The sequence below is a fragment of the Nelumbo nucifera genome, chromosome 2 (genome assembly GCF_055504915.1).
Source record: "Nelumbo nucifera cultivar China Antique chromosome 2, China Antique-T2T, whole genome shotgun sequence".
NCBI classification, from domain to species: Eukaryota; Viridiplantae; Streptophyta; class Magnoliopsida; order Proteales; family Nelumbonaceae; genus Nelumbo; species Nelumbo nucifera.
In genome coordinates, this window is record NC_142650.1 from 63,951,161 (window position 1) to 63,978,003 (window position 26,843).

The 26,843-nt window shown below is 38.8% G+C and overlaps 1 protein-coding gene across 1 annotated transcript in view; it reads left to right on the forward strand.

Annotated features, from left to right (window-relative positions):
* The window catches only part of LOC104607660 (signal recognition particle subunit SRP54, chloroplastic-like), an 88,877-nt gene that overhangs the window by 21,486 nt on the left and 40,548 nt on the right, over window positions 1-26,843 (forward strand). Inside the window, exon 9 of the mRNA XM_010273339.3 lies at window positions 20,070-20,170. Within this exon, the coding sequence (XP_010271641.1) occupies window positions 20,070-20,170 (101 nt within the window). The remainder of the gene's footprint in view (window positions 1-20,069; window positions 20,171-26,843) is intronic.

The following is a 26,843-nucleotide window of genomic DNA, read 5'->3' on the forward strand; positions in this document are numbered from 1 at the left end:
GCAATACCCTAAAGTGGACCTTCTATCAGATATGGGACCGACCCAATCGGCATCAGTTTATCCCTCTATCTCAAGACTTCCTCCATTTTTATATAACAAGTACTGTACAATCCTTAGAACCGCATCCCAATGTGGGATTCGGGGATTTTGCATAAATTGACTCACCACACTAACCACAAATAAAATGTCGGGCCAAGTAATGGTTAGGTAGTTCAACTTACATCACTACTCAACTTGACATTCAATTCCATGGGTGTTTTAGTTGGTTTGGCACCCAACAACCCTGTATCCTCTAATAGATCAACTGATCAAGGACATATTTCCTCTGGCACAAGTTAATACCATACTTGAACCTTGCTACCTCTACCCTAAGAAATACCTTGGTTTACCAAGGTCCTTTGTTTGGAAGTTATCATGCAAAAAGGTCTTTAACCTATCAATCCCCAATCTGTCACTGCTAGTAATAACAATATCATCTACATATACCACTAATAAAATCTTCCCAACAGCAGAATTATAGCTGAATACTGAATGGTCAACCTGACATTGTTTCATGTCAAATTTCTTCACCACTTCACTGAATATGCCAAACCATGCGTGGGGAGATTGTTTAAGTCCATAAATAGCTTTTTTGAGCCTACACACCTTACCATCCTCTCCCTGAGAAACAAACCCTGGTGGTTGCTCCATATACACCTCCTCAAGAAGATCACCATGTAAAAATGCATTCTTGATATCGAGCTGAAACAAAGGCCAATCATACATAGCAGCTAGAGAGATCAAAACATGAATAGAACCAATCTTGGCAATAGGAGAGAAAGTCTTCGTGTAGTCAATGCCATATAGCTGTAAATAACCTTTGGCAACCAACAAAGCTTTCAATCGCTCAACGCTACCATCAAGTAAATACTTGATTGTGTATACCCACTTACATCCTACAACATACTTAGCAGGAGGGAGAGTGGTGAGGTCCCACGTATGATTATGAGCCAGAGTTGAGAGTTTGTCTTCCATTGCTTGATGCCACCCTGGAGAGGTAAGGGCTTGTTGGACATCCTTAGGAAAAGAAACAAAAGACAACAATGCAACAAATTGTCGATGGAAAGCAAAAATGTGAGATATAGGAACATAATTAGAGATAGGATGAAGGGTACAACTACATTTACCTTTCCACAAGGCAATGGGAAGGTCAAGGTAAAAAATGAGGTTTGATGGGAGTGTGGAAACAACTGCTGGATCCGTTGACGGTGAAGAAGCTGGAGGAGGAGCTGGTGTATGTTGATGCGTATACACTTGCCGGATAAGTGGCCGTTTAGCAGGGAGTTGCACTGTAGGCAAAGACTTAGTCGCGCCTAGAACAAGGGAAAAGGGGTCCTTAATAGAAATTGGAAGCGGAAGGGGAGAAGAAGAAGAGACATTTGACCTAGAAAAAATGGAACAGACTCAAAGAAAGTAACATCTGGACACACAAAGCAATGTCGAGAACTGGGATTATAACACTTGTACCCTTTTTGGGTCCTAGAATAGCCAAGGAAGACACACTTAGTAGATTGTGCATCTAATTTGTCTAGTCCAGGCCCAAGATTATGAACAAAGCACACACACCCAAAAACCCTAGGAGTGAGAAGAAAAGGAGACAATGTAGGAAACAAAACAGAGAAGGGAGACTGACCATCAAGGATGGGCATAGGCATTCATTTAATAAGGAAACAAGATGTAAGCACAACATCACTCCATAAATGTTTGGGTACATTCATATGGTGCAAAAAGGGACCGAGCAATTTCAAACTTCCAAGAGGTGGCGGTTCTTTTGTTCAACTACCCCATTTTGCTGAGGGGTGTAAGTGCAAGAGGTTATGAATAATAATGCTGTTCTAAATATTGCTGAAAAGATGTATAAAAATATTCTCGACCAATATTAGAACGTAGGATTTTAATATGCACACCAAATTGAGTGTGAATTTCAGCATGAAACTTTTGGAAGATAGAAAATAATTCACTCCTTTATTTCATAAGATAAAGCCATGTCATCCTTGAATAGTCATGGACAAAAATAACAAAGTACTTGTAACCATTGTGTGACACTATTTTATTTGGACCCCAAATGTCCGAATGGACCAAAGAAAAATGACTCAACATACGACTATCGACTCTAGGACTAAAGGGAACACGATGATGTTTCTCATATTGACACGACTTACAATCCAAAGTAGAAAGATGACTCAATGCTGGAACAAGTAGCTTAAGAGCTTTAAGAAACGGATGACCAAGCCTGTAGTGCCACTGCAGAGGAGAAAGGGACAACTAAAAAGTTGTTGATGAACCACTACCACCATCAAAATAATACAGTCCACCAGCTTCATGCCCTCCACCAATCTTCATCCCCATCTTGAGATCCTAAAAAACACAAGACGAGGGGTAAAATGTGATAGAGTAATAAGGGACTTGGCTAATTTACTAACAAGCATAAGATTAAAAGGGAATTTGGGAGCATACAAAATTGAAGACAAAGATAGTGAACCAGTGCTAATGTTTTAGGAAATTGTGGACCCCACATTAGTATTCGTGTGACACCCTGGGATGTACATAGATTTAATCAGCTTTCCTAGTAGGATTAGTTTCTTTTTATTCTATCTTTCTAGAATTAGTTTTAATTTTAATCTTTTCTTGCCATGTAAGCATTGAGTTATTTTACAATTAGGAAACTATGTATATAAATTAAGGGGTGGGGCGGCTGTTTCAACACACCAACCACTCTCTTCTTTCTAAAACCTCTCCACGAGTTCTCCCTCGTCATCTCTCTTCTTTTTCTTCTCCTCTTCTCTCTTCCTTTCTTTATTTTCTGTTCAAAACCTAAGAAATATTTGTAGTCTTGTACGACTACTTGGTATCAGGGCAAGATCTAGGTCTTCTCATGTGAGTTTGATCTAGCTGACCACATCAGAATTGCCTAGGGCTGGAAGAATAGAAAGATCAGTTCTTTGGCTGATTCTTGGAGGTTATCTACAGCAGTAGTCCAAAGATTGGATCAATCCTTGATAACCAGGAAGAATCAAAGAAAGATAAGAGGATCAAGATCAGTTCTTGATCAAGACTGGAGGCAACTATCAGAATTTCAGAGGAATTTTGGTTCGAGATCAGCCTTTTTTTTCTTTTCAAGAAAGGAAGAGATGATCAGAATTTCAGAAGTTCTTTGATAAAAAAAACAATGTTTCAGAATTCCCTGGTAAGATTTCAATCTTTCTTGAGATCGACAACAAGAATAACTTGATCTAAGAGGTACGGTTAGAAAATTTTCTCCTTTTTATATTTCTTTTGGGGTTTTAAGAGAAAGCCCTCGAGATTCAGGACTGTTATTATTTTGGGGAGGTAATCAGATTTGTCTCCCTCGATTTAAAGTTATTCTTTACTCCCTGGAAGACCCAGTAGAGCTGTTTCAGCGGGACTGTTACAGCTGAATCAACTTTTTTTTTTTTTAACTGTTATCAGTCTCAAGACCTAGTAGGCCGACTGCCACAGTAATTAGAAAGGTTTCTTTTACTGAATCAGAACTCTTCATCTAGTCCCACTACTAGTTACAAACCCAGTAGGCCAATTGGTACAATAATTAGGAAGTGCCCTTTAATTAACTTCTAAGAATGGAGTTTAAGAGCCAAGGAGAGGCTGTTTTTGGGATTGGTTCAGGTGGCATGATTGAAAACACCTTCCAGATTACAACTGTAAAGTTTGATGGTTCATACTACGTAGAGTGGGCCCAATCAGCGGGAAGAGGAAAGCTGAACTATTTGTTGGGAGATGTGAAGGAACCAACTAAGGAGGATCCCACTTATGCTAAGTGGATTTAGGAAAATTATTTGGTGATGACATGGCTGTGCAACTCCATGCAGCCACACATCAAATTACTTATGGGCAAAAACAACTAAAGAAATATGGGATGTTGTGAAAGAAACCTACTCTCAGCCCCTTAATGTTGCTAGGGCTTATGAGCTGAAATGTGAGGTTAAAAATCTTAGACAAGGAGAGAAACAAGTCTCTGTTTATTTTTCAACCCTAAAATCTCTGTGGCATGAGATTAACCACCTTGAGACAATTGAATGGGAGAGTTAGAAATAGACTTATAGAAAGCAAGTTGAAACTAACAGAGTATTTGAGTTCTTGGCTGGCCTAAATTCTGAGTATGATATTGTAAGACAACAGCTATTGACAAGAGAAAGTGTGACTCTGCCTCAAGCCTATTCCTTAGTGCACAGTGAAGAAACTAGGAGAAAGGTTATGTTACAGTAGCAACCTTTCGAGTCTGCTCTGGCAGTAGTTAAACCCAAGGTCGGGGGAGAAAAGGAAAGGGATATGAAGAAAGAAGCTAAAAAGGACCTAGTTTGTGAACATTGCAAGAAACCTAAACACACTAAAGACACTTGTTGGAAGCTGCATCCACATTTAGTTCCAGCAAAACTTAGAAACAAAAAGGGGAATGCCAATATGGTTGTCAACACTGATAGTGCAGCCTCAACAGCCTCAAGAGGCATTCCTCTAGACACACTAGCCGCTGTACGAGCTGCTCTGACACAATTGGAAAGTGAAGTCAATAACTCAGTATCATCTCCTCAGCCATTATCAGTTCCTTTAACCTCATCCTTTGCTCAATTAGGTAATCAGACCTCAACTTATTATGCTTCAGCTCCAAGTAATACAAAACATTCTTGGATAATAGATTCAGGAGCATCTGACCATATGATTGGCTTGCCATTCTCTACTTATCATTTATCTTTTGGTAAAGACAAAGTATCCATTTTTGATGGATCCCTTGTTTCTATTTCTGGCAAAGGAGACATCAAGTTGTCTGATGCAATTTCCCTATCCTCCGTCTTGCATGTTCCTAAGCTTAATACTAACTTGCTCTCAGTTAGTAGCATTACAAAAAAACAGAATTGTTCAGTAACCTTTTTTCCTAATCGATGTATTTTTCAGGATCTGGAAACAAGAAAGGTGATTGGGACTGGCCGTGAGACAAATGGAATCTACTTACTTGGAGGAAGTGTTCATCAGGAAGATAGTGAAACTAAGAAATCTTTTGTTTCTCAGTCTGTTGATCAGGTGATGCTTTGGCATAATAGGTTGGGCCATTTATCCTTTTAGGCTTTGAAAAGTTTGTTTCCTAGTATATTTGAATCTGTCCAGATGACAAGTTTGAAATGTGAAAGTTGTGAGCTTGCAAAGCATTGCAGGACTACCTATTCATTAAGTAATAACAGAAGCAATATTCCTTTTGAAATTGTGCATACTGATGTTTGGGGACCCTATCATACCACTGCCATGGGGGGGGGGGGGGGTACAGATATTTCCTATTATTTGTTGATGATTATACTTGGTTTTCTTGGGTTTACCTTATGTGTTCTCGAGATGAGGTTCCAGCATAACCCGGTTCTTTCATCAAATGATTTTAACCCAATTTGGGGTCAAAATTAAAATTTTTAGATCCGATAATGCAAAATAATATTTTTCAAACCCATTAGCCTCCTACATGCTTGATCATGGGATTAACCATCAGAGTACCTGCCCACATACACCACAACAGAATGGGGTTGCTGAAAGAAAGAATAGACACATATTGGAGGTAGCCAGAGGCATTATATTTACCTCAAATGTGCTAATACTTTTTTGGGGGGATGCCATTCTTACAACAATTTATCTTATCAATCGGATTCTCTCACGGGTTCTTGACATGAAAACTTCATTCACCCTTTTATACCTTGATAAAGAATTGTTCACCATTCCTCTCAAAACTTTTGGGTGCACTTGCTTCGTTCAAATCCTTGGCCCTCATCGTTCCAAATTTGATCCTAAGGCCTCCAAATGCATTTTCCTTGAATATGCCCAAACTCAAAAGGGATGTTATTGTTATGAACCCACTTTTGGAAAAGATTTGTCTCAATGGATGTCACCTTCTTTGAAGATAAACCCTATTATCCAAGGGTTTCTCCTCAGGGGGAGAATAGTGAAGCTAGGAGTAGCTCATTAGATGTTCCTTTACCAATCCCATTAAGTGAAAAAGGATGTAATGGGGAAGGATGTCAAAGGTGCAAGGATGTGAGAGTCTATCACAGACATTGGAGACAGGTTGATTTCGGACACCAGCAATGCAGGCCAGTCCCAGTCCCCTCTGCAAGTCTAGATCCAGGTACCATAGTAGCCCCAGTTCCTCCTACAGATTCAGATCCAGGTACCACAGATGAGAGACATCCAACCATGGAGCCTTCACCTTCATTTGGTGACCTTGATCTCCCCATAGTAATTCGAAAAGGCAAACGTCATTGCACCACATCTCACTGCATTTCTCAGTTCTTATCCTATGATCATTTGTCTCCCTCCTACAAGTCTTTTCTCGCATCCATTGTTGATATTCCCATTCTCAGAACAATACAAGAAGCATTGGAGATACCAAAATGGAAAGATGCAATAAAAGTAGAAATGAATGCCCTCATTAGAAACAACACCTGGGAGATAGTTGATCAGCCTAAAGGAAAGAAACTGGTTGGATGTAGATGGGTATTCACTGTGAATCATAATGCTGATGATTCTATTGAAAGGTATAAGGCCCGATTAGTTGCAAAAGGATTCACTCAGACATATGGTATTGACTACTTACAGACTTTTGCACTAGTGGCAAAGATGACCACTATTAGAGTCCTATTATCTCTTGCTGCCAATTACTCTTGGCCATTGTATCAGATGGATGTTAAAAACACCTTTTTGAATGGAGACTTGCAGGAAGAAGTTTACATGCAGTCTACGATTTTATGGCACGGAGACAGGAAAGGTTTGTCGGTTGAACAAAGCTTTATATGGACTAAAACAGTCCCCCAGAGCTTGGTTTGACAGATTCAGATGAGCCCTTGATAGGTTCGGATATGTGCAGGCCCAGTCAGACCACACCTTGTTTATTAAGAGAATGGATTCTTCCGTAACCTTGCTTGCTGTGTATGTGGACGATATTGTAGTAATAGGGAGTGATACTAGTGAAATTGAGTCTCTTAAGCAACTCCTTCATCAAGAGTTTGAGGTAAAAGATCTGAGGGAACTACGATACTTTTTGGGCATTGAGGTAGCTAGATCCAAGCATGGGATTTTTGTCTCTCAATGAAAATATGTCCTTGATCTGCTAGAAGAAATAGGAAAGTTGGGAGTTAAGCCTACAGACACACCTATTGAACAGAATCACAGGATTAGTGCAGAAGGTGGAGAGCCTATTGAAGATAAAACTATGTACTTCTTTATCTTTGCCTCACACGACTTGACATCAGTTATGCAGTCAGTGTAGTTAGTCAGTATATGCACTCCTTGCGGTTGAAAGGATATTAGCATATTTGAAGAGGTCTCCAGGTAGAGGCATTTTGTTCAAGAAAAATGACCACATGAAGATAGAAGTTTACACAGATGCTGTTTGGGCTGGGTGTGTTGATGATCGAAGATCTACCTCTAGATATTGTGCCTTTGTAGGAGGTAATATGGTCTCCTGGAAGAGTAAGAAACAAAGTGTTGTTTCTCGTTCCAGTGTTGAAGCTGAATATAGATCCATGGCAAATGGTGTGGTTGAGATTCTATGGTTGAGATCATTACTTGAGGACTTGGGTATTGTTTATAAGAAACCCCTAATGTTGTACTGTGATAATCAGACAACCATCAATATAGCCCATAATCCAGTGCAACACGACAGAACTAAGCATATTGAAGTGGACCGACATTTTATCAGAGAAAGGGTTACATCTCAAGAAGTATGCCTTCCCTACATCGCCTCCGACATGTAGCTTGCAGACCTTCTCACCAAGGCTGTCTCAAGAAAGAAGTTAGAAGAAGACTTATGCAAGTTGGAAATGACAAATAGGAAACTGTGGACCCCACATTAGTATTCGTGTGACACCCTGGGATGTACTTAGATTTAATCAGCTTTCTTAGTAGGATTAGTTTCTTTTTATTCTATCTTATCTAGGATTAGTTTTAATTTTAATCTTATCTTGCCATGTAAGCATTGAGTTATTTTACAATTAGGAAACTATATATATAAATTAAGGGGTGGGGCGGCTGTTTCAACACACCAACCACTCTCTTCTTTCTAAAACCTCTCCACGAGTTCTCCCTTTTCATCTCTCTTATTTTTCTTCTCCTCCTCTCTTCCTTTCTTTATTTTCTGTTCAAAACCTAAGAGATATTTGTAGTCTTGTACGACTACTAACGTTACCAATACCACACATGGAAGAAATGAAGCCATTACCAAGGGTAATAGTGTGGGTTGTAGAGGATGAAGAAAGAGAAGAAAACACACCTAGAGTCCCAGCCATATGATTGGAAGCTCTAGAGTCAATGATCCAATGGGAGGGTTTGGATGCCAGACAAGCCATACCTGAGTGGGCAAGTGTAGCTGTATTCTACTGAGAAGTAGCCTGGAGTAACCACTCATACTTATCACGTGGAACACTCATCATGTCTTGCCCGGAGGCATCTATAGATGTTGGAGGTGTCTAATCGGCTTGCTGAATTTCTTGTCTCATACCACCACCACTAGCCACTGCATGATTTGCCCAGGTTGAAGGTGGGCCAAGTAGATCATAACAAAATTGATAGTATGTCCTTCCATACCACATTGTGTACACCTTCTCGGATCATTGCTACATCCTCTACCACAGGCTCCCCCTGAATTTCGACCTCCAATATGCCCACCACCACGACTATACATGTGTCCACCACCACCATGACTGTACATGGGTCCATCATCACCACCATGACCTGGCTGAACCTCCCAAGTTCCTCCTCTACCACCATGACCTCTCCCTCTTGTCACTGCAAAAGTAGACCTATCTGATATGGTGAAGTTCTTCGTAGGTCCAACTGAAATCCTCCGGAGACGAGCAAACACCTCTTCAAGAGAGGGAAGGGCAGACCCACCCAGTATCTGTGCTCTCATCAGTTCATATTCAAACTTCAATACCACTAAAAATTTGGTTACATCAAGCTGTTCTCTCTGTTGTTGCTGAATTTTAACATTAGATGTAAGGGGGTGATACACATTCAACTCATTCCTAAGATTCCTCAGGCTAGCATAATACCCCTCAAGACTTTGACTACCTTGTTGTAAATTAAATACTCTTGGTAGAACTGGTATACTCTAGTAGTATTGTCCTATCCTGAGTAAAACTTATTTGCATGATCCCAAATCTCCTTGGTTGTGTCTAAGAACATGAAATTCACACTAATCTTAGATTCCATGCTATTCCATAACCATGTCATAATCTGTGCATCTTCTTGTTCCCAATCATTGTACTTTTGAGAAGCAATTAAGGTTGGCATAATGGTTAATTAATTATTATTGATAAAAAAATCATTGTACTCCTGAGAATAAACTCAGGTTTATCTTCTCTCACATGCTTCACCTTCTTCCTAGCTTTGAGAAAAATTTCAACAGATTTAGCCCAAGGTACGTAATTCTCTCCATTCAAGTTAATAGAGGTCATCTGCACATTCAAGTAATCAGGGGGAGTCATAATAGACTTGTGTTCACCACCGTCTCCCATAGTTGCCATAATTTTTTTCCTTTCTTTTTTCTCTCATACTAATATGTCACTCTACCTTACTAATGATCACCACACCACACTACACTCCTACGGCTGACTATTGCTGAAACCTACTGAAACATTTACTGTCATAGGTTTCAGCAAAGGTAATCACCACTGTTCTTCACTTTCGACACCACAAAAATCACCCACATACACTTCACACATGTGATACTAGGTCTGCAACACATTAGAAATTGCTTCCCATTATAATCTCATGCAATCCACCCATCTGAACCACACAAGTCAGACTCAAACCTGTCAGACCACTAAGCTACTGTAAACAGCCCTCTTCGATCCATCGATTAGAGGGTTTTCTACCAACCACCTGAAACCACCACAACACAACCAACCGGAGGCATTAAAACCTCCAGAAGCAAAAATAAGCACTCCTTTTCAGCCTTTTTGTCAAACTCCAAGTGACCGAAGAGAAATCTGCAAAAAAGCTAGATTGGGAGGTGCAGAAAACTGGGCAGATCTGAACTGATTTATAATGGCTCTGATACCATGGTAAAGTTCAGATCTGTATATGCTTCAGTTTCATAATAAAAGAAGAAAATTAAGCAAGAGGAGAAGAGAAGAACAGGTAGAAGGAAAGACTGGTTCGAACTAGAGAATTCACCTCTCTCTAGTCAGCCAGATTTATTTATAGTTTTCTAAACAAGAAACACAATGACTATTGTGCCCCCACTTAAGTGTGGGACACATCACTTAACTTAGAATAACTTGAAAGAAGAAGAAGAAGAACTGTTTACTGTATTACAGGTTTGAAGAGAAGAAAAGAGAGAAAGAGAGAGAAAAATAGTGAAGAAAGGAGAAAAGAAAGAATGGGTTCAGTGGTGAATGATCTATTGCCCCATACACTCCTTTATTTATAGCTTTTAGGATCCTTACAAGACTAGGAAATAAACAAAAAATAGAAACAATAAGGCCAGCCAGCCCAACTTAACAGAAATTAGAAACTTCTAATAACAGAAATTAGAAACTACTAAAAAGAAATTAGAAACTAATAATAAAAGAAATTAGAAACAACTAGGTGTGGGTATGAAACCACACACACTAGAGCTTGAGTGTGGGTATGGAACCCCACACTCGTGGCTAACCAACTATTTCTTCACTCCCCCTCAAGTTGGGAGTAGATATTTGTCATGCCCAACTTGCGTAGATCTGTTTCCAATTTGCCTTTTGTGACTGCTTTGGTGAAGAGATTAGCTAACTGCATGTCTGAGGCAATGTAAGGAAGGCATACTTCTTGAGATGCGACTCGCTCTCGGATAAAATGTCTGTCAACCTCGATATGCTTAGTCCTGTCATGCTGTGTTGGGTTGTAGGCAATATTAATTGCAGCTTGATTATCACAATACAACATTAGAGGCTTCTCATAATCAACCTCCAACTCATTAAGCAAGGATCTCAGCTATAACACTTCTGCAACACCATTAGCCATGGATCCTGTCATGCTGTGTAGGGTTGTAGGCAATATTAATTGCAGCTTGATTGTCACAATACAACATCAGAAGCTTCTCATAATCAACCTCCAACTCATTAAGCAAGGATCTCAGCTATAACACTTCTGCAACACCATTAACCATGGATTTGTATTCTGCTTCTGCATTGGAGCGAGCAACAACATTTTGTTTCTTGCTTCTCCAGGAAACAAGATTTCCCCCTATAAATTCACAATATCCAGAGGTGGACCTCCTATCATCAACACATCCAGCCCAATCCGCATCTATATACACTTCTATTTTCATATGACCATTATTCTTGAAGAGTATACCTCTCCCTGGACATCTCTTTAAGTAGGCAAGTATCCTTTCTACTGCAAGGAGATGGGTGGTCCTAGGAGAATGCATGAATTGATTGACAACATTGACGGCATAAGAAATATCTGTTCGGGTTAGACAGAGATAAAGAAATTTCCCAACCAGCCTTCGGTACATAGCCCTGTCCTCAAAGAGTTCTCCACTTTCCGCACTTATCTTATGGTTAGGCTCAATGGGAGTATTAGCAGGTTTCACTCCTAACTTGCCAGTTTCTTCCAATAAGTCTAGAACATACTTCCTTTGGGAGATGAAAATTCCATGAGCCCATGCTTAGATCGAGCTACCTCAATTCCTAGGAAATTGTGTAACTTTCCTAGGTCTTTCACTTCAAATTCCTTGTGAAGGTGTTGTTTAAGGGTTTCAATTTCCCTAGTGTCACTTCCTATTATCACAATGTCATTTACATAGATTGCAAGTAGAGACAAGGAATGACCTGTCTTCTTAAAGAAGAGGGTGTGATCTGACTGAGCTTGTATGTATCCGAATTTGTCCAAAGCCAGTCTAAACCTATCAAACCAAGCTCTCGGGGATTGTTTCAGCCTGTACAAGGCCTTCTTCAAAAGGAAAATTTTCTTTCCTGCTTCTGTACTATAAAAACCAGGGGGTAACTCCATGTATACTTCCTCTTGCAAGTCTCCGTTGAGGAAGGCATTCTTAACATCCATCTGAAATAGTGGCCATGAGAAGTTTGCAGCAATGGATAGAAGAACTCTGATAGCGTTCATTTTTGGAACATGTACAAAGGTTTCTGTATAGTCTATGCCATAAGTTTATGTGAATCCCTTTGCAACTAATCTGGCCTTATACCTCTCTACAGTACCATTAGAGTTATATATCACAGTAAACACCCATCTGCATCCAACAGGTTTCTTCCCTTCAGGCTAGTTAACTAGTTCCCATGTGTTGTTCTTGACAAGAGCATCCATCTCTACTTGCATTGCTTCCTTCCATTCAGGTATCAAAAGAGCTTCTTGCACTTTTCTGGGTATAGGAATAGAAGAAATAGATGCCAAGTAAGATCTGTAGGATTCTGAGAGACAATTATAGGAAAGGAACTTGGAGATGCAATGGGCAGTGAATGAGGTGCAACGACGCTTCCCTTTACGAATAGCAATTGGAAGATCAAGGTCATTTGTTGGTGAAGGTTGAACTTTTGTAACAATGGGATCAATAGTGAGAGCAGTAGTAGTGTCTGGATTTGGAGCTGTAGAAGATGTTGGAACTAGCCTGGATTGCTGTTGAGTACGAGAATCAACCTGCCTCCACCACTTTCTGTGATACACCCTCAACTCCCTGCATTTTTGACAACCTTCTTCGCAACTCCTCCCCTCAGTAACCGGGACAGGTAAAGGAACTCTTGGAGCTGGAACTGAAATCCCTTCCTCAGTATTCTCCCCCTGAGGAGAAGCCTTATGATAGTAGAACATATCCTCAAAGAAGGTGACATCCATGGACACAAAGTGCTTCCCTAAAACTGGCTCATAACAACAATATTCTTTTTGATTTTGTGCATATTCAAGGAAAATACACTTAGTGGCTTTGGGATCAAACTTGGAGCAATGAGGTCCAAGGATTTGAACAAAACAAGTACACCCAAAAGTTTTGAGGGGAGTAGTGAATAGGTCCTTATCTGGATACAGAAGACTGAATGGGGTTTGCATGTTTAGGACCCGTGAAGGAATCCTGTTAATGAGGTATATGGCCGTACGGATTGCATCTCCCCAAAAGCATATGGGAACATTGGAGTTGAGCATGATGCTTCTGGCTACCTCTAAAATATGTCTGTTTTTTCTCTCAGCAACCCCATTTTGTTGAGGTGTGTGAGGACAGGTGTTCTGATGAATGATCCCATGATCAAGGAGATAGGATGCCAAAGGTTTTGCAAAGTATTCCTTGGCATTATCATATCTAAGAATCTTGATCTTGGTTTCAAATTGAGTTAGGATCATTTGATGGAAAGCTTGGGTCAGAGAGGGGACTTCATCTCAAGAGTGCATAAGATAGACCCATGAAAAACGAGTATAGTCATCAACAAATAATAAGAAATATCTGTACCCCCCCATGGTGGGAGTATGGTAGGGCCCCCAAACATCGGTATGCACAATCTCAAAAGGAAGGTTGCTTCTTTTATTACTTAAAGGATAAGATGATCTACTATGTTTTGTAAGTTCACAACTTTCACATTTTAACCCAGACACTTCTACTGGCTTAAACAAGTTTGGAAAAAGACTCTTTAAAGACCGAAAAGATGAATGACCTAAGCAGTTGTGCCAAAGCATAATCTTACTACAAGACTGAGAAACAAACAATTTCCCTGCTTCACTCTGCTCTCCCTGTGAATGTTCCAGTAGGTAGATTGCATTCATCTCACGGCCAATCCCAATCACCTTCTTCATTTCCAGATCCTGAAAAATACACTGATCAGGGAAAAAAGTTATTGAACAGTTTTGATTTTTAGTAATACTACTAATTGAAAGTAAGTTAGCACTAAACTTGGGGAAATGCAAAGTTGAGGATAGAGTGATGGTATCTGATAATCTGATGTCTCCCTTGCCAGAAATTGGTACACGAGAGCCATCAACAATAGAATCTTTGTCTCTCTCAGAGGATAAACAATAGGTGCTAAATAGAGTAGATATGCTGGTCATATGATCTGAAGCACCTGAATCTATTACCCAGGAAGGTCTAGTATTACTTGGGACAGAAGCATGACAAGCAATAGCTCTTGTACCTGTATGAGCAAGGGCTGAAGTAGGCTGTGGAGCTGATGTAGGCTGAGCTGAATTACTAACTTCATTTTTTAGTTGAGTCAGAGCAGCTTGGACTTGCCTAATGAAGTTGTACTATTAGTGTTGACAGCCATATTAGCATTCCCTTTCTTATTTCTAAGCTTTGCTGGAACTAGATGAGGGTGCAACTTCCAATATGTGTCCTTAGTATGTTTAGGTTTCTTGTAGTGTTCACACTAAGTCCTTCTTAGCTTCATTCTTCTCCTTATCCCCCTTAGATTTAGGTCTAACTACTACCAAGGCTGATTCGGAGGGCTGTTGTTGCAACATAACCTTTCTCCTAGTTTCTTCACTATGCACTAGAGAATAGGCTTGTGATAAAGTCACACTATCTCTTGTCAACAACTGTTGTCTCACAATGTCATATTCAGAGTTCAAACCAGCTAGGAACTCAAAAATTCTGTTAGTTTCAACCTGCTTTCTATATGTTTGTGCATCTTCCTGACTCTCCCACTCAATTGTTTCAAGATGGTTAATTTCATGCCACTGGGATTTTAAGGTTGAAAAGTAAACAGAGACCTACTTCTCTCCTTGCCTCAGATTTTTAACCTCACATTTTAGCTCATAAGCCCTAGCAACATTAAGAGGTTGAGAGTAAGTTTTCTTCATAACATCCCATATTTCCTTGGCTGTTTTGGTCCACAAATAGTTTCGGCTGATGTGTGGCTGCATAGAGTTGCACAGCCATGTCATTACCAAAAGAATTTTCTTGGACCCACCTAGCATAAGTAGGGTCCTCCTTGGAGGGTTCCTTCACATCCCCTAGCAAGAAGTTCAATTTTCCTCTACCCCCAATAGCCATCATAGCTGATTGGTTCCATTCCAGGTAGTTTGATCCATCAAACTTAACAGTTGTAATTTGAAAGGTGTTTTCAGTCATGTTACCTGAACCACCAGTCCCAAAAGCACCTTCCCCTTGGTTCTTGTACTCCATTCTAAGTTAAGAAGAGGCTTTAAACCACTGCGACAAGAAAAAACTGTATTTCAAGGCTGATAACAGCCGACCTGGGACAATGATTTTGCAGTTAGATAACAGTCAACTACTGTCCTGGGATTGATATCAGTCCTGAGATTTTCTACCCGTACCTCTCTGAATGAATAACAAAGTCCTTTTGAGTATCAATCTCAAGAAAAGGTACTTTATGAAGAAAAAAAGCCCAGAAAACTGATTGCTACCTTCAGTCTTCAAACTTGATCAATCGATTATTGTCAGCACTTTGAATCTTGATCAAAGAACCAAGAAAAAAAAAACTGATCGACACCTCCAATCTTGATCACTCAATTCCTGTCTGATTCTTCCTGATTACAAGAAGCTCCACATGATTCCTGCTAAAGCCTTCTTGCAATCTCCAAGAATCAGCCGAAATAAGGATCTTTTTGAACTTTCAGCCCTAAACAATTCTCATGTGGTTGGCTGAATTAAATCCACATGAGAAACCCTAGATCTAAGGCTCTGATACCAACTTGAAAGAAGAAGAACTGTTTACTGTATTACAGGTTTGAAGAGAAGAAGAGAGAGAGAGAGAGAGAGAGAGAGAGCGAGAGAGAAAAGAAAGAAGGGGTTTAGTGGTGAATGATCTGCTTCCCCATACACTTCTTTATTTATAGCTTTTAGGATCCTTACAAGACAAGGAAATAAACAAAAAATAGAAACAATAAGGCCAGCCAGCCCAACTTAACAGAAATTAGAAACTTAATAACAAAAATTAGCAACTACTAAAAAGAAATTAGAAACTACTAATAAAAGAAATTAGAAACAACTAGGTGTGGGTATGAAACCACACACACTAGAGCGTGGCTAACCAACTATTTCTTCAGAATATAATAGTAATTACATCTAGCACATAAGAAAAAGTAAAAAGACTAGACTACCCTTCTATAGTCGACTCTAACAGGCTTTGTTTTGCTTGTTTACAAGAAGTAAATTGATGTGGTTCCCACTTTACATGAAAGAGAATGGACATGGGAGGAAGGAGAAAGGTAGGGAGAAAATTGATGTGATCTCCAATAGGGGTGGACACGAGTCGAGCTTTTCACAAGCTATTCGAGCTCGGCTTGGTTTATCCCAAATATATAGTTTTGTTTGTTAATCGAGCTGAGCTCGAGCCCAATAAAACTCGGCTCATGAGGCTCACAAGCCTAATCGAGCCTATATATAAATCTTATACATATAAAAAATAATATATATATATATATATATATATATATATATAAATAAACAATATATATACAAATATATAAATGAACAATAAAAATATTATATATAATAATATATATATATATATTTATTTTTATATGTATAATAATAATTAGTTTTTATAATTCTTAATTTTTTATATGTAAAATAAAAAATAATTTTGATATGTATATTTTTTTATTTTTATAGGAACTTTGGCTCTAGTTGAGCTCGAACTTATGAGCTTTTGAGTTGAGCCGAATTCAAGCTCAAGTCTCTAGCTCAAATCGAGCTCAAGCCTCATAGTTTTTTGGCGAGCCGAGCTCGAAAGCTAGATATTTGGCTTGGCTCAGCTCGATCCACCCCTAATCCCCACTTTATATGAGAAAGAATTAAGGTTGAAGGAAAGTGGTGCAAAATTTGCACTAGTTTTTAGATGGTTCCAAATGGATGCAAAATTTCTATCTGGTTAAAATCTGCATTGCAAACAAATGGAGCCTAATGAGAAATTGCTACTCAAATATCAGAGGTATCCTTTGTAGAGGCATGTTACAACCACTAGAACCATTCAATAATTAAATCTATGCAGCAGGCAAAGTACAAGACTAACAGATTTTTAGATAGATTTTCTTGAATATAGTAAGTTATTATTTATTAAGAAAAGGAAGAAATCTATGCAACAGACTTTTTTTTTCTTTATTTTTTTGAATATGATAATTTAATCTAGCTTTTTAGACAGATTACTAAGCCAAAATTATAGGTCCAGCTATACTGTTGTAGCTACAGAAAACTTTCAAATAATTCGTGCAATCTTCCACAAGCAATCAACTGAAACCAACATAGTTGGCTAGATTGAAATGACAAAAGGAAAAAGAAATAACTGTCTTGGGTTGCTGATGTCAAGCATAAAAAACCTATGATACCTAGATATGGATATAGACACAGGCAATCTTCCACAAGCAATCAACTGAAACCAACATAGTTGGCTAGATTGAAATGACAAAAGGAAAAAGAAATAACTGTCTTGGGTTGCTGATGTCAAGCATAAAAATCCTATGATACCTAGATATGGATAGACACAGGCACAGATATGAGAGAAGGGGATACAACTCATTATTTACATCATCTTTCTATGTTTTCAAAGATAGGTTTCATTGCTAACAATTAAAAAAAAAACAGTCTCAGTTTCATTACACAAGACTTGCATCTTGTCAATATTTAGAAGTGTTCTTTTGGCATCCAGTGTCATACCAGTACATATCATGTCTGGTGCCAGTAGACTAGCCATGCATACATATCTGAGTATCATAGCATAAAACTTCAACTAATATTCAACAGTTCTCCGAATCATGCAAGACCATTTCTGGAACTTCAAAAAGCTTCTATGTAATCGAAATCTTCTGACCTAAATTGTTACAAATGCCACATGTGATTACACAATTTTGAAATATTTAAAACTATTTTTTTTCTGGTTTTTCTTCATAAAATTCACAAAAATCAAGAAATAGTCCTGAATTGATTTGATTTCATTGTGAAAACACCATAAATATTGTTCTACCAGAATCCAGGTTTTTACTTCAAAGATGAGCAAACTGATTATAAACCTACTGAAGTTATCTTGAAGACTGCTGACATCAGCATGGGTATAGAGCTTAGAATCATAACAACACTGTATTTCCGACTCTTGAAGCTCTAATACCAACTATAATATGCATGTGATGCCTGCAAGAGTATACAAAGAGAGAGGAGAAGGAAGAAAGAGAGTTTCAGAGGAGAAGAAATCAGGGTCTATCTAGTATCGGCCCTATCATATATATCTATATATATGCATATATATAAAACACAAATTAAAAGCAAAAAGAAGAAACATACCCTTGAAGATAACAATGTACTACTACAGTAGAAAAGTTTGGACAACCTGTTTTGATATAAAAACTGTAAAAGAAAGAAGAAAAGAAAGAGAAGAAAAGGTTTCAGCTGAGAAAGAGAGAGGAGAGATAAAAGAGACTGGGAGAAGCTCAGAATTAGGTCTGGCCACCCCTTTCATTAGATTATATTCTCATAAATAAAAGAGAGTACAACGACAAGTATGCCCTTAGTAAGTCGGCTACTTGTGAGAGCTTAAAAACACTCTTAACTTAAAACATAAACTAATGGGCCTAAGGTCCAATAACTCCCTAACTATGCTATGTAAATAAAAAAACATGTTATATCAGCCCAAAACTCAACAACTACAAAGTGTATTACATCATTCAACACACTAAGAAGTTTGATTAGCTAGTCTCTCAAAGACTCAAACAGGGTCTAGTATTTTCATCATGAAGCTATTTGTTTAAGTTGTAAGAGAAATTATTAGGTCTTTGAATTCTGTGAGCAAAGTGGTCACAAAAACATTGATCCAGGATTGTGTTCCATTCGGAGATGGATTCATCTTCTACTTCTAGGTAGAGGAATGCCGTCATGACTCTTTGATCAACCGAGGTTGGTGGTAGGTAGCAAAGTCCTTAGTCATGTAGATCCACTGCATTAGGTATTCTACCAAAACTAGATAAATCAAGTCTTAGGATCTTTGTTTGGATATCTCTGCCAAGATTATACTAGTTTAACTGTGCTTCAGCTTCTGTCCTACTCTATGAAGTTACTGAACAATCTGCCAAAGCTTACCCTTCTCACAAGCAATAGATGCTGATAGTCAGTGGGTCAGTGCAATAATCTTTTTGAGGTGTTATGCAAATATTTAACCTCAATGATTAGATGTTACTGTGTAGCCAGATATTGTTCCCTTGTTTTTTTATTTAACCTTTTTCTTTTTTTTTTTCAACCTAAGTTGTTGTAAATTGTTAATTGAATAAAGCAAAATACAAAAGAAGGGAAACTGATAAGAGAAGGGCCACTTTGAGGGGTAGGGACCTCCTAAAGCACAAGCCCAGTTTATAATTAACTCTACAACATCCCATGGTAAGAACATTCCATCCATATGATTTAGTAGTAATAAGAAAACCTACTTGAAAAATCAAGTAAAAAACCTGCTTCAAATATTTCATTGATAAATATAAAAGAATATTATTGCTGAAGCATGTCTTTTTTCTGTCTAGGGAAAATTATCCCTTTAAGCTCTTTTATACAGAAAAAATTCATTTTTGCAAATTCCATTATCATTAGCCAAACATGCTTTAGCAGCATTGCTTCTCTTAAAATATTATTTAGCAAATATATTATACTATGAAACAAAATTTCTAGTGAAATCCAGTTTCTTAATCTTGGTTACCTGCTTTAAATGCCTAATAAGTGTTCCATTATGACACTACTACCATGCAATGGAAGCTCCTTCTGTTTGTAATTTGTCGTATGCTTTAGAAGGAAGCTAAAGAGACATAATTTTTGAGAATTAGAGAAGTTTATACAGCACTATTAAAGCTAAAGTTTTCAACTTACTATATTTTTGGACACTATTTTTTAAGCTGAAGGGCTCTCAGAGTTTCCGATCCTAAGATTGAATGGAACCAAATCATTTTGACTTTTTTTCTGATTTATGTTTTTCTTTTTCTTTTTATCTGCAAGTTCTTGTGTATAGCATGTTTTTCCCAGCATTAGCACATTAACCTTTACTTTTCAATAATAAAAATTAAAAGTTCCTCTTCTGATTATCTTCTTATGGTACTCCTATTTGCAGCATTGGTTACAGCATTCAATCTTGAGATTGGAATTACTGGTGCTATATTGACAAAGTTGGATGGAGATTCTAGAGGTGGAGCTGCTTTAAGTGTCAAAGAGGTTGACTATCTCTTAATCTTGGATATTCCTTGTATGGGATTTTTTTTATACATCTGATGAAATAAGCAATCATACTTATGTTCTTAAGTCCTCATGTTTTAATGGGATTTGTGAATTTGATCAAGTTCTTCTAATTTTCTTTCTTTAGGAAACTCTAAATTCCAGACTCTTTGTAAGGTATCTTATTTGAAGATTTTGTAGAGAACACTGATGTGGACCCCACAGCTGTGGTCCCCACTGTGTTCGTAGGACAGTATGTGTAATTATTTGTTTCAGTCATGGTAGTGTCAGTTGGAGTTAGTTTGTTATTTCAGTTGTTATTGTTTTGGAATGGTAGAATACTGATATGTTTCATTCTATTGCCAATGGGCATATTTATACAGTAAACTACTGCAATAAATAGAAAGAAAGAAAAATAGAAAGAAAAGAAAATAGAAAGAAGAAAAAATAGAAAGAAGAGAAAATAGAAAGTACAAAAATAGAAAGAAAGAAAGAAATAGAAAGAAAAAACTTTCTAAATCAATCCTTCCACGATCCTAGGAATATATACAATTCTATTTTCAGATCTGAACCAATAACCCCACGTTTTCCAACACTCCCCCTCAAGCTGGTGAATAGAGATCCTCCATTCTCAGCTTGGCTTTAATTCTCCGAAAATCTATACTATTGAGCCCTTTAGTAAGTTCATCGGCCAGTTGTCCTTTTGTAGACACATAGGGAGTGCAAATCAACTTGCTGTCTAGTTTCTCTTTTATAAAGTGTCGGTCAATTTCGATGTACTTCGTCCTGTCATGTTGAACAGGATTGTGAGCAATATTGATGGCTGACTTGTTGTCACAATATAGTTTCATAGGCTCTTCTCGTGGAATCTTCAGGTCTTCTAAAATTATCTTCAACCAGAGTAATTCACACACTCCTTGTGCCATAGCCCTGAATTCTGCCTCTGCACTTGACCGAGCCACTACATTTTGCTTCTTACTCCTCCAAGTGACTAAGTTTCCTCCTAAGAAGGTACAATAACCAGAAGTGGACCATCTATCTACTGGAGATCCTGCATAATCGGCATCTGTATATGCTTCAAGAGTCAGTCCTCCATTTCTTCTGAATAAAATTCCTTTTCCTGGATTGGCTTTCAAATAGTGCAGAATTCGATGAGCAGCCTGCAGATGAACTTCTTTAGGATTATGCATAAACTGACTTATTACACTTACAGCATATGCAATATCCGGTCGTGTATGTGCAAGATAAATGAGTTTTCCAACTAGTCTTTGGAACATCTCCTTGTCTACACTTGCATTCTCGTTGGCTTCACCAAGTTTATGATTGGGATCTATAAGCGTGGAAGCTGGTTTACATGCCATATTTCCTGTTTCTCTCAAAAGATCAACAACATACTTTTGTTGAGAGATAAAGATGCCTTGTTTAGAATGTGCAACTTCAATTCCGAGAAAATACTTTAGTCTCCCCAAGTATTTTATCTCAAATTCTCTGGCAAGACAGTTTTTCAATGCTTCCTTCTCCTTTTTATCATTCCCAGTGACGATTATATCATCCACATAGACTAATAGTGCAGTAACTCCCCCTGAAGCTATGTGTTTGATAAACAATGTGTGGTCACCTTGACTTTGCTTGTAACCTGTTCTCAGCATTACCTTCGTAAACCTTCCAAACCATGCTCTCGGAGATTGTTTGAGACCGTATAGTGCTTTCTTCAACCGACAAACTTTGTTCCCTTTAATGCCTTCTCCAAAACCCGGTGGAATATCCATGTATATCTCCTTTTCTAGATCACCATGGAGAAACGCATTTTTTACATCAAACTATTGCAAATCCCAATTATAGTTAGCAGCCAACGACAGTAACACCCTTACTGTATTCATTTTAGCTACTAGGGCAAAAGTCTCCTGATAATCTACCCCATAAGTCTGTGTATATCCCTTGGCTACCAGGCGTGCTTTGTACCTTTCTAATGACCCATCAGATTTGTACTTAATTGTGAACACCCATTTACAACCTACCGTCTTCTTGTTTCTTGGTAGATCCACAACTTCCCATGTGTTGTTTTTTTCTAATGCCTCCATTTCCACTCTCATGGCTTTTCTCCACTCCTTATTAGAAAGTTCCTTGGCTAGAGTATTAGGAATTGGAATGGTGTTAAGGCTGGCTAGAAAACTTTTATGGGATTTAGAGAATCTTTGGAATGATACATATTTGGCTAAAGGGTACAATGGGCGTTTGGTACATTCTCCGGTTCCTTTTCTCAGTGCAATAGTTAGGTCATACTCGTACTCAGACTGTGAAGGTGTAGGTTCAGGTTCTAAGCATCCCTCAGTTCTAGGATTAGGAGTTGAATCTTAGACTTGCACAGGTTGAGGATCTGGATTTTTCCTCCTAGAGTAAACCTGCATATATCTCACATCATCATGCACATCATTCGTGGGGTTAACAGTGTCCGAATTTGGTTCAATGGTCGGGTTGTTTGACTCTTGTTGAGACTCGGGAATGTGGGGCTCAGAGGAATGTGACTCAGAGGGATGTGATTCTTGACGATTGAATGTCTGTGAGGAGGGTAATACATCTAGGGAGAGTAGATCCGAGGCCTTATCTTCCATAATGAAGGCTCCCCCTGAAGATAAGGTTGAGTGAAAAAAGATTTTCCTTCCTCAAATGTGACATCGATGGAGGTGTAGAATTTTCTGGTGCTTGGATGATAACATTTATAACCTTTCTGAGTTGGGGAATATCCCAAGAAGACACACCTGATTGCTCGTGGGTCTAATTTCCCCTTATTATGGACATGAACAAAGGCAGTGCAGCCAAAAATTCTTGGTGTGAGAATATTTGAGGCTCGAATATCAGGGTAAAATTGAGAAAGGACTTGTATTGGGCTTCGGTTGTCAAGAACTTTAGATGGTAGTCTATTTATGGTGTAGGCAGCAGTAAGGACAATTTCCCCCCATTATTGTTTTGGCACCTGATTTTGAAAGAGAAAGGCTCGGGTGGTTTGCAAAAGATGGCCATTTTTTCTCTCAGCTACTCCATTCTGTTGGGGAGTGTTAACACAGGAGGATTCATGCACAATGCCTTCTTTCTGAAAAAATGGGGACAAATTCTGATTAAAATAATATGTAGCATTATCAGATCGAAACCTTTTAATTCTCACACCAAACTGAGTTTGGACCATGTTATGAAAGTTGGGAAGAATCGTACCCATATCAGATTTAGACTTAAGAAGAAAAATCCATGTGACCCTAGTGCAATCATCAATAAAGGTGACGAACCATCTAGAACCAGTAATGTTGGGAATTTGAGAAGGGCCCCATATATCCGAATGAATCAAATAAAAAGGAGTTGAAGATCTTTTATTGCTGATTGGGAAAGAAACCCTTTTGTGCTTAGCTAGTTTACAAACATCACAATGAAAGGCTTCAACATCAATTCCTTTAAACAAGGAAGGAAGCATTGCTTTTAAAATAGGAAATGAAGGATGACCAAAACGGAAATGATGACGCCAAATTAAACCTTTATTGGAGGTAGATAAGAATGACTCATGTGTGACATGCATAACAGTGTGAGATGATTTGCTGGTTGCTTCAAAGTAGTAGAGTCCATCTCTTTCCTTAGCAAGTCCAATCTTCTTCCCCGAAACCTGGTCCTGAAATACACAGTAAGAAGGGAAGAACACAACATTGCATTTCACATCCTGGGTGAGTTTATGTATAGAGATAAGGCTAGTGGATAACTTAGGAACATGAAGCACATTTTTAAGTAATAGGGATGGAGTAATTTGAATATTCTCAATCCCTGCCACTGTGGTGAAAGAACCATCAGCAACAGAAATTTTTCTATTACTAGGACAAGGTGTATAGGTGAGAAAATGTAGTGAAGAGGGTGTCATGTGGTCAGTAGCTCCAGAATCAAGAATCCATGGAAAAACACTAGCCGAGGCATGTAATCCTAGAGATAAAGACTCACCTGAGAGAGCAAGAGAGGTAGAACCACTTCCTGGTTTCAAGGATTTTAGGAAGCACCTTAGCCTTTCAATTTCTTCATCATTAAATGGTCCCTGACTTGAGTGTTGTTGCTGCGAGGTTGTGGAGACATTATGGGCTTGTTGAACTCCTTTTGAAACTCCTCGATTTCCCCATTCCTTGCTGGATGTGGGAGGTTTCCCATGAAGTTTCCAGCACCGATCTTTCATGTGTCTGGGCTTCTTGCAATAGGTGCACTAGAGGTTATCGTTAGAGTCACGGGTGGTTGTGTCACGAGCCAAGTTGTGATTGTTCTCACCCTTTGAACCACTGTAACTTCCTCCCCTTGCCACCATGGCTGAGCCTTTGGGATCTTTAGGCTCAAGCATGATTCCACGGCGGCTTTCCTCAGCTCTGACAAGGGCTATGACTTCATTCAATGGAGGCACTTCTTCTTTGCCAAGAATTTGTATTCGGACCTGATCAAATTCAGCACAGTCCGACCAAAAAATCATACACCCTATCTCTTTCAATAAAATTCTTCAAGATCACAGCATCATCTGCGCACTTTGTCTCAAGAACCCGATAATGATCAAGCTCATGCCATAAATTTTGCAGCAGTTGCATACTCTAACACTCCTGCTCCCTTGTTTGGCCGCCACAGTCTTCACTTTGACCTCATAGACACGAGCAGCGTCATGGGCTTTGGAATAGGTTTGTTGGACAGCATCCCAAATAGCCTTTGCAGAGGGAAGAAACATACAAGTATCACTGATCTCGGGTGTCATTGAACTCCACAATCATGACATAATCATGGAGTCCTCTTTGTCCCAAGCATCAAAATTTGGCTCGCCCAACCTTGGTCCTGTTCCAAGGAGGTGACTAATTTTTCCTTTTCCCTTCAAATAGGTACGCACTAGTTGTGACCACTTCAAGTAATTCTGGCCATTCAGTCTATATGTTGCCTGAATATTTTGCAAATCACCAGTGTGAGGATGAGAATTTGTTGCTCCTTCATCGGTTTGGACGGGAGCACTTGTTGCAGTCATGTCGGACATTGTTAATGGAGGAAAAATAAGGCCACCAGGAAAGGAGAATAAAGGAACACTTCTGGTTACAGATCAACACTGAAGGCCAGAAGAGAAAAACACAAAAAACTGGCAATGAAGGCCGAAAAAATCTCAAGGTTGACAAACCTAGAGCTCTGATACCATGTTTTGGAATTGTAGAATACTGATATGTTTCATTCTATTTTCAATGGGCATATTTATACAGTAAGCTACTGCAATAAATAGAAAGAAGAGAAAATAGAAAGTACAAAAATAGAAAGAAAGAAATAGAAAGAAAAAACTTTCTAAATCAATCCTTCCACAATCCTAGGAATATATACAATTCTATTTTCAGATCTGAACCAATAACCCCACGTTTTCCAACAGTTATTTATTTCAGTTTTTATTTACTTTATTTGTCATGTAAGTACTAAGGGCAGATCTGTCCTTTTCTCTATGTACTGAACATAACCTATAAATACTAAGAGAGTGGCGGTGGCAGAGGTGTTAGAATCTGTCCCTTCTTTCAAACCTTTGTGTTCTCCAGTTCCTCTTCTCTTTTTTCTCCTTCCTCTCACTTTTCTTCTACTTTTCTTAACCTAAATTCTATTAGGGTTCAAGGCTGATTGCAGTCTTGATCTTCTACTTGGTATCAGAGCCTATCTAGGGCTTCTCATGTGTGTCTAGTCCAGCCGACCACATGAGAACCAGCTAGGGCTGGAAGCTTATGAAGCAGTATTCATTGGCTGATTCTTGGAGATTACCAGGAGAGTTTCGCAGCTGTTGAGGACTTGCCATAGCTTGCAGAGTGTTGGTAATCAGGAAGAAGCAGCGAAGGCTAGGGTTCAGGCAACCCTCGAAGGCAGCGAACAACATTCTTTGAGTAAGTTTTATTTAGTTTCTAGAGACTGCTATCAGTCGAGATAGGTTGGACCTATCTAGAAGGAGAGGCCAAACTGCTTTAGGTTTTTCTCTCTAATCTAGGGTTTGACTGTTGGGCCGAACCCTCTTTATCTTCTTGGAAAGTGATTGTTTTAGGGTTTTCTCTTAGAGGTGATCAGTTTTAGGATTTCACATTGACCCTACGACAGGTCCTAACTGTACGGACTGCTTGGAAAGTGTGGCTGAGCACTTATTTCAGACCTACGATTAAAACCCTAATTCTGCTCCAGCATCTCAGATTGCTCTCTAAGCTGGTTTCAGACCTATTTTTGGCTTTGAGCTCTTCTAGGGGATAAAAACTTGTACGGACTGCTTGGTAATGTGATTGCTGATTGATTTCAGATCAGATTTGTACTGGTTTCATGCATATACCGTGATTACAGATTGGCTTCAGATCAGACCTGCATTGATTCTATACTGTTTTCTGATTGTGATCGACTGTCCAAGTGCTGTTTTTTGGTGTAGTGACTCTAACAGTTTGTAGCTACTAATTCTTGACCAAAGATGGAGTTTAAAAATCAGGGAGAAAGTAGTTTTGGGAACAATAGTTATGGTAGTGTATGTGAAATTAGGTTTCAGATTACAATTGTGAGATTTGATGGGTCAAATTACTTGGAATGGGCCCAATCAGCCATGATGGCTATTGGGGGAAGGGGAAAACTGGGTTACCTCTTGGGAGACGTGAAAGAACCTTCCAAGGAGGACCCAATG